At 41.3% G+C, this 9,744-nt stretch overlaps 1 protein-coding gene across 1 annotated transcript in view; it reads right to left on the reverse strand.

Moving 5' to 3' along the window:
- LOC120775519 (frizzled-3) overlaps window positions 1–1,699 on the reverse strand; it is a 48,978-nt gene extending 47,279 nt beyond the window's left edge. Inside the window, exon 1 of the mRNA XM_040105732.1 lies at window positions 535–1,699. Within this exon, the coding sequence (XP_039961666.1) occupies window positions 535–825 (291 nt within the window). The 5' untranslated portion in view covers window positions 826–1,699. The remainder of the gene's footprint in view (window positions 1–534) is intronic.
- Window positions 1,700–9,744: the final 8,045 nt, after the last annotated feature.

Here is a 9,744-nt window from a genome sequence, read left to right on the forward strand (position 1 = left end):
AGAACATATTGTTCAGATGGTACCACAAAAGCATATACATGTATGTAGCTATCATATAAACGGACCACCTTTCCAGAGCTTCGTTGCAACCGAAGTTAACGTCTTTTCTTCTACTTCATTAACTACAGCAAATTTATCCAGTTATGATAACCTCTAAAGTATTATAAGCGCTCGTTATTTTATCTATAGTTTATTTATGCCAGTTGTCTGTTCGCTACGCCACTCTCCAAACTTTGACGAATCGCAAAGAGTAACTGTAAACCAAATTGATTAGCCACACAATAACTCTATACATATTTTTGGCTGAGCGATTCATAGTTTCTCTATTTAAGCATGACAGAATATCAAATCCGGCACTAATGTGTCATAACTCAGTGAGCTCACAGCTAATTTAGCAGTTTTTGAAAGACGTTATTGTACTCGTATTGGTAATTATTGCCTATTGGTCACTTTCGTGCACTTTTCGGTAATTTCTTTGTATTATTTGTCATTTTTGTATTTCTTTGTTTTTTTTTGTTTGTTTTTTGTACCCACCCGCAGTTCGGCTTCCAACTGGTTGGTGTGTCCGGCCAAATTCGGCATAGCTGTCATGTTGTAGCCCAGACCCTGACATGCCGGCACCGTGATGCGTTGACATTGTAATCCATTGTTGCCATTGGCAATGCCCACACTGCTGCTACTGCCGCTGATGACACCGTTGGACATGTGTTGATTCGTTGCCGAGCCGGTGTTCGCAGCGTGAGCGGTTGCAACTAATTGCAGGATAATGCAGTAGATTACAGAGCACATGCTCGCATAGGGACGACACATTTTATGGGAGCACATTGTGTTTAATAGCAACTATTTGTTGTTGTCACTTATTTTATTATCAAAAAAATATTTTTTAAATTTTGTATTTGTTGTTTTTGTAAATATTAAGCAAACTAGTACAACTTTGTCACTGGCATATTACGCAAACGCGCCCGAATTCTAAGCGTACAGCGTTGTGCAGCTTACCAGGCACACTTTTTTATTTTACATTCCCTTTTGGTTTTCCATGTAAACAATCTGCGTTGTTATTTAGCATTATTATAGCATGCCACAAACACTTATTATTTATCTACTGCCCCTCTTATTGTATGCTTATTGTTTTTGCGGCTGTTCTCTGCCGTTTCTGCTACTTCTTTGTGTTGTTTCCTTCTTTACACATTCACTGCCGCTGCAAATAAATAGCAGCTTTACACGATTTTATGGAGCACTGACTATATGGCCACTTTTCATGTTGCGCTTGTCGTTGTTGTTGCTGTCGGGTCACATGAAAATAACATCAAAGCGCATGGAATTCCCTCAAGCGCATCAAAAACACAACACAAAAGGCAGAAACCGAAAAGAATGCGAGTAATACAAAAACGCACAAAGCAGCCAACCGCCAATGTAACTGAGTCAAGCGGCGTTGCCTCAGGTAGGCAACGAGTTTTCGTGCGTTCGCACACCAACACAAACGCGCGCACACGTACTTAATCAGCGCGTAGCCTAATTATGAGTTTTCGTTGTTATTTTTGTGTTTTCTACAAAAGTGTGTAAGAAATCTCGCACACGCACTTCAGCGTAAACAACAAACACACACGACGCGTTTACGTTACACTTTGTTGTTGCTGCACTAACTTTTGTACAATAAAGGTACGGAGCGCGCTCGTTATAGCACATACGTTTCACTCGACATCCGCTGGAAGAATTCTTCAAATTTCCACTAGGCAGCTGTTGATATACCTCGGCCGCAAAGTGTACGCGCTTCAAACTGGTTCGAGCGCTTTCAAACATGTTGCATGCAACTACCAAACAGTCTGCCAAGTTGTAAGCGTTGTTGTTGATTTTGCACACCAAGCGGCAAATGTGCTTTCATCTTCCCTGCTCGTAGTTTATCTTTTTCGTTGTGCCGGTTTTGTTTATTTTTCCCCGGCTATAATGTTTATGCCGTTCGCAGCCGTGTTCTCTGGTTCGATTTGTGTGGCTTCGAACATAATTTTCATTTTTGTTGTGTTGTTTGCGTTCGTTGCAACCACTAATGGGGGTACTTGTAGTATTTAGTCGTGTCTAAGTGCTCTCAGCGCAGGTGTAAGAGGGTTGTGGTTTTTGTATTTAAAATTTTTAGAACTGAGAAATATTCAATTAATAGATTTATTGAGAGAACACTTTGGTGAGCAGATAATGTCACGTTTTAGGTCGGTCGATTAGCCACCGAGATCGTGTGATATCACACCGTTAGACTTTTTCCTGTGGGGATATACAAAGTCTAATGTCTATGCGGACAACGTCGCCTCGAATCAGGCCTTGGAACAAACCATCACGCGTGTCATTCGCCAATTACCAGACGAAGTACTCGAACTTCTTCTTCTTCTTTATTGGCGTAGACATCAATTACGCGATTATAGCCGAGTTAACAACAGCGCGCCAGTCGTTTCTTCTTTTCGCTACTTGGCGCCAATAGGATATTCCAAGCGAAGCCAGGTCCTTCCCCAACTGGTCCTCTGCTTCCCCCGGCGGGTACTGCGTTGAATACTTTCAGAGCTGGAGTGTTTTCATCCATTCGGACAACATGACCTAGCAGGTCTCTGCACCACATAGCAGGACGGGAATTATGAGTGACTTATAGAGTTTGGTTTTTGTTCGTCGAGAGAGAATTTTACTTCTCAATTGCCTACTTAGTCCGAAGTAGCACCTCCTAGCAAGCGTTATCCTGCGTTGGATTTCCAGGCTGACATTGTTGGTGGTGTTAATGCTGGTTCCTAAATAGACGAAATTATTTACAACTTCGAAGTTATGACTCTCAACAGTGACGTGAGAGCCAAGTCGCGAGTGCGACGACTGTTTGTCTGATGACAGGAGATATTTCGACTTGTCCTCGTTCACTGCCAGATCCATTTGTTTTGCTTCCTTGTCCAGTATGGAGAAAGCAGAACTAACGGCGCGGGTGTTAAGGCCGATGATATCAATATCATCGGCATACGCCAGCAGCTGTACACTCTTATAAAAGATTGTGCCTGCTCGATTAAGTTCTGCAGCTCGAATTATTTCGCCAGCAGCAAGTTGAAGAAGTCGCACGATAAGGAGTCGTTTTGTCTGAAACCTCGTTTGGTTTCGAACGGCTCGGAGAGGTCCTTCCCGATCTTTTGGTGTTGCTCAACGTTAGTTTACACAGCCATATTAGTTTTGCGGAGATACCAAATTCAGACATCGCGGCATAAAGGCAGCACCTTTTCGTGCTGTCGAAAGCAGTTTTGAAATCGACGAAGAGATGGTGTGTGTCGATTCTCCTTTCACGGGTCTTTTCCAAAATTTGGCGCATGGTGAATATCTGGTCGGTTGTTGATTTTCCAGGTCTAAAGCCACACTGATAAGGTCCAATCAGTTTGTTGACGGTGGGCTTTAATCTTTCACACAATACGCTCGATAGAACCTTATACGAGATGTTGAGGAGGCTTATCCCACGGTAGTTGGCGCAGATTGTGGGGTCTCCCTTTTTGTGAATTGGGCAGAGCACATTTAAATTCCAATCGTTGGGCATGCTTTCATCCGACCATATTTTACAAAAAACCTGATACATGCTCCTTATCAGTTCTTCGCCGTTTGAATAGCTCGGCCGGCAATCCATCGGCCCCTGCTGTTTTGTTGGTCTCCAGACGGGTAATTGCTATTCGAACTTTTTCATGGTCGGGCAATGGAACGTCTGCTCCATCATCATGGATTGGGGAATCGGGTTATTCTTCTCCTGGTGTTGTGCGTTCACTGCCATGCTCTGGGCATCAGTGACTAGATCGCCATTGGGGATTCTACAAGAGTATGCTCCGGTCTTGAAACTTTCTGTTTGCTCGCAATTTTTCGTAGAATTTTCGAGCATTACCCTGTCGCCCAGCTTATCAAGCTCTTCGTACTCACACATTTCTGCCTCTTTCGTTTTTTGTCTATAAATGCGTCTTGCTTCCCTCTTTAACTCTCGGTATCTATCCCATCCCGCACGTGTTGTGGTCGATCGTAACGTTGCGAGGTAGACAGTCTGTTTTCTCTCCGCTGCGACACGGCAGTCCTAGTCGTACCAGCTGTTCTTTTCGCTCATTTTCACAACGTGGCATAAGAAAATGCCACATACAAAATTTTATCGAAATCGGTCAGTCGGTTCTCGAAATATGGGATTTCGCCAAAAAGTGGGCGGTGCCACGCCCATTGTCCAATTTTCACACCGGCTCCCATAAAACTTTCTCATACCATCCCAGTGGCAAATTTTTACGTCTTTGACCTATTTAGTTATTGATTTATCGCGCTTTTCAGTTGATTTAGCCTCAATTTATGAGGGGCGCTGCAATTCAACTTCTTCCGAGATAGTCGAGAGTAATTTGCCAAATAATGCTAAACTGAATGTCAAACGCAAACGTTTACTTTGACAGCTGGGTTGACAGCAACAGATTTATATAGTACTACAACTACAAAAACATTAGTTATATGAAAACTATGCCGAAGTATAAATCTCTAATGGCACTTCAGATTGCATATGTAAGCTTTCATTTTTATAGCAGCATTAGGTTGAAGTAGTAATATTCGGTCTACTTCGGAACTAGTTAATTTCTTAAAAAACAATGCTTTTACGGAAATTATGCCAATAAATAAATGCAAATGCTGGCTCTTTGTTGAATTCGTGCGTTTTTAAGCATGGACTGGTAACAGCAGCACCAATTCGAAACTAGTGTTGTTATTTGCGGAATATAGTAATTATGTTGACCAATTAATATACATCCACACGCTTGTAAGTTTTCCGGTGGATTAGTATTCCGTTTGTACTTAAATTAATTTTATTATTATTTACATACATTAACCGAAACAATAGACATTAAATTTATAAGGGTAGCTGAAAAAAGCATTCACACCTGCGAATTTGCTGCGCCACACTTGAAAGCACAGAACAAAGTACAAAAACGCCAACGTGAACGCTCCGAAATGCAGACATTACGCTGGGTCATAAAGCATTGTATCGCGAAAAACACACACAGTCTCAACAACAACAGTACAGCGACATGAATTTATGAATACGCAACAACTTTGTTGCCCACCGGCAGCAATTGCATTAAAATGCGAATTGCAAAGACATCAGCACAGCCGCGCCGTCACTCAGCCGCGCACCGCATTGCCAGCAATAAAAACAGCAACAGTTACTGCTAAATCTAGCAGCAAAAACCACAGCTCATAAAGCAATAAAATAGAGAAAAAATAACGAAAACGAAAATAAAACGACAGTCGTTCAGTCAGCGAATTAGCCGCGCTGGCTGGTGGCGCGCGGCGGCGCGCTTTGAAGTCCGCTTTGATTTCCGGCGGGGAGATAAGCCTCTACGCTCAGCTATAAAAACCAGCAACAATTGCATTAACAACAACAACAGCAGCAGATGGTTGTTGTAATACGCTAACGTTGCTATTGCACTGGTGCGCAGAAAAAAATAGCGAATCGAAAATGAGTTGGTGCATTGCTGCGAGCTTAATTTTTTAATTTTTGCGCATTGTTCGCGCCAGGCAAGCGTCAGAGGTTGGTAGAAAATCGCAACAATCGCTTTGAAGGAGTGTACACAACGCGCGCGCGCAGCCAGACACACATACAAATGTACGTATTATGTATTTATTTGCGCGTATTGCCGCGCGATCGCAACGCGCAGATGCTTATCGGTGCGCAATCGCGCCGCCATAGGGGCGTTGATGACGGCGCGGAGCCGCGTTGCAAATGTGCAACGAATTTTGCAATTTGCCACAACTTAGCCCGGCTAGCGCATGTGACTGGCAAGCGCGCCGAAGGGCGTGTATCGCGAAAGGATGAGGAGAGTTGAAATAAAAGCTTGAAGATATGACGTCTGGTGCGCAGCAAAAGGCGGTTGACAGAAGCCCTGACTGATGAGGATATGTGTGGACAAAAACGGCAGTTAATGCACACAGGTGTACATCAGGCAGGTATGATGATGAGCATATTTAATATACATTTCTTTCACACTCTTGGCAAACCACACCCGCAACCTAGGTATTCACGGTTTCTGTCCATGACAATGCCGCCAGCTACACCCACGTAGTAGGCGCTCAAAGTCGCACGACGACCACACACATTTTAAATTGCACCACTGTCTTCATGCGCATTTCTTCTGTCAGTACGACTAGTGAATATCAATACGTCATTATGGCGACTTATACCGCGCTTAATAAAACCATTTATTGACTTTATGCGAACCGATAACTTTGGAAGAGACTGCGACCAGGCAAGCCCACGCTAGTGACCAAACGACAACGTATTATCCAATGTTTCTGTGATTGCATCACGTATACAATTTACAGTGTTGCTTAAAATCAATGCACATGTTTACAATGATTTTCAAAATGCTTACAACTTAATATTCAATTCCTTAGGTGTGGATAGTTGAAGCTTGCTGGTTGCTTATAGAATTGGCGATTGCATATTCCTCCTCTTTGTAGTGTACAATTCAAGCTCATTCTTCAACAGCGTGGCTGTTTAGGCGGCCTCGTAAGAGAATATCTTTTCCAATTTGCTAGGTTGCTATATATATTTCTGGCCTAATAATATAAATAGGCATATTTATCAACGAAAATGTTTTTTTTTTTTTTTTTTTTTTTATTTTTATTTTTTTTTTTTTTGTCGATTGCTGTTTTGTTTCGGGCTCATACGCATAGATCCATGATTCGTCACCTGTGACGATCTTATAAACGTCTTTTGAAGCACCGCGATCGTATTTTTTCAGCATTTCTTTACACCAATCCACACGAGCCTTTTTTTGAGCGATTGTCAAATTGTGCGGGATCCAACGAGAACAAACCTTTTTTACGGCCAGGTGTTCATGCAATATCGAATGTATGCTGGTGGGAGAAATGTATAGGCATGCCTCTATCTGAAGGTATGTTACATGACGGTCTTGCATTATCAGTTCACGTACGGCATCGATGTTTTCTGGCACAACGGCTGTTTTGGACGACCTTCACGGAATTCGTCTTTGAGCGAGCGTCGGCGACGATTGAATTCGTTGTACCAGTTTTTCACAGTGCTTTAGGATGGTGCTTCATAGCGCATACAAAGATTTTAGTTCATCGATGCACTCTTGTCGTGATAATCCACGTCGAAATTTGTGAAAAATGATCGCACGAAAATGTTCACGAGTTAATTCCATTTTTGGCCGAGATGAATTTTTTAATTCCCTGTAAATAAAACAATTCACGATTAAATGACAAAACGTTCTGAGTGATGTTATGCTAAAAAATAATGTCAAACTTTCCAATGGAAATGTCAGATTGCACCTGGCAACTCTTAGTGTTGCCCTAGGCCAGAATATATATAGCAGCCCTCGTATTTAAAAGTATTATGCAACTCCATACCAAGTATACGAACGCTTTGCCAATTACCACATACTGAATTTATGAAAACCATAGCTGAATAAGTTAAAGAGAGTTAAATCAATTGTAAAATCAAACTTTGGCCTTTAGTACTTATCCAGCTTAAGTAAATAAAAGCTGAATTGGGCGTTGACTGTCAAAAGACCTGGACCATTCAGTCATCCAGCGCTTATTCAGCTAAACAATGACTGTTGAATAAACGCTGAATGTCAAAAGGCCCGATTCCTTATATAAATAAAGTGCTGAATGCAAAAACAATTATAGCTTTTTGTCAACCAGTGCTTACCCAGCTAGAGAAAAAAATGGCTTAATTATGGGCTGAATGCTGGCTCAATTTTAGAGATCGAATTTCGGAACTTTGCGCTTACTCAGACTAAAATAATAGCTGAATAAAGCGCGAAATGCTCAATCACATGGTGAATAAGAAATTTTGTATTCAGCTCTTATTCAGTTTAAAATAAAAAGAGAATAAAGAAAATGACAAAGAACCTTAAGAACTTTATACAAATTTTATATAAATAAAGTGCTGAATGTAAAACAATTGCACCGTTATGTCATCTAGTACTTGTACAACTAAAGCAAATTGTAGCTGAGTGAGGCACTAAGTGGAAAAGACCTGAAAACCTTAGCAAGGAATTATAGACACAGTTGCGTGCATCATTTTCAGTCTTTAGTGTAATAACATTGGGGCGACTACAGTTATTTTGCACAACAGTGTGTAATTGTATATGCATTATCCGCGAATAGTTCAACGGGGTCTAGTCCAATTCACACAAACATCATGCAGTGTGTCCAACGTCTTTCGTCGGCAAAGTATCAACAATACTAAATAAAGTACTCAAACGTATTTAAAAGTACTAAAGACAAGTACAGAGATTAATAATCGCTTTTGAACTCAGCCGACCAGAAAACGACATAGTTGATGTTGGCCAGCGACAAATAAAAGAGACGAGGCGAAAAGACGGTTATTCAGCAGATTGAGTTCGAACGCAAGAGCAAAGTAAAGTCAAACAATGGAAAATAGAAATGAGAACTAGCAAAATGTTCATAAGTTTCTGCTGCTACGCCTATATACCATATGTCTGTATATAAATTGTACGAGTATGCTCATATCTTCGTAGTCAAACATGGAATTTACATTACTTCAACAAATATTAAACATAGAAAATAATATGAAGACGTGGACTCTATCAGTAAACATATTAAATGTCGTTTTTGCTTGTGAACTTTGGAGTCTAATGGGGGGTGAGGTGAGACATAACTTTACAATATAAAAGAAATGTAGCTGCACATAATACTGTTCCAAGCAACAGCATATTATTTAACTACAAGATCTAGAAGAAACACTTTTTGACAACTTAAATTTGAGGTTCCTTTATAGAAAGGTGACCAGTATACCGCGAGTTTCTTATAAAAAATCATAAATTCTATAGCGCCAACCAAAAATGTTTCCTATAGATTGGAAAGAACGAACTCAACCGATCTGAAGTTGTAGAACCTTGAAGCTATAGATCTATCTTGGAACGCAATATCACTCTTGTCAACAGTTGCTTCTTTGAAGTAAGTAAGCAGTTGAAAGTAAAGTCTTCTTCAAGCTGGCGAACCAACACCAAATCCTATAAGTCCCACGAGAATGGACGAAAACACTACAATTTCGAATCGGAGTCGAAAAATTCTACCGAGTGAGTAAGCGATTGAAAGTAAAGTCTTCTCTCGGCGAACCAACACCAAATCCTATAAGTCCTACGAGAATGGACGAAAACACTACAATTTCGAATCGGAGTCAACAACCAACTACATCACTAACCTCCATATTTAACTAAAATAGCCAAAAATATAGTACACAGAACACAATTCACCGGCATGAAATACTGCACGGCTAGTGATTCACAGAAGACCAACAATTCAATTTTCAATTCAAATAGAGAACAGTTAACCGGTACAAGCCGGCTTTCAGCTAAAGAAACAAAGAGTTTTATGAGGTTATGTAAGTCTTCTTCTTCTTAATTGGCGTAGACACCGCTTACGCGATTATAGCCGAGTTAACAACAGCGCGCCAGTCGTTTCTTCTTTTCGCTACGTGGCGCCAATTGGATATTCTAAGCGTAGCCAGGTACTTCTCCACCTGGTCCTTCCAACGGAGTGGAGGTCTTCCTCTTCCTCTGCTTCCCCCGGCGGGTGCTGCGTCGAATACTTTCAGAGCTGGAGTGTTTTCGTCCATTCGGACAACATGACCTAGCCAGCGTAGCCGCAGTCTTTTAATTCGCTGAACTATGTCAATGTCGTCGTATATCTCATACAGCTCATCGTTTCATCGAATGCGATATTCGCCGTGGC

This window comes from Bactrocera tryoni, chromosome 4 (genome assembly GCF_016617805.1).
Source record: "Bactrocera tryoni isolate S06 chromosome 4, CSIRO_BtryS06_freeze2, whole genome shotgun sequence".
NCBI classification, from domain to species: Eukaryota; Metazoa; Arthropoda; class Insecta; order Diptera; family Tephritidae; genus Bactrocera; species Bactrocera tryoni.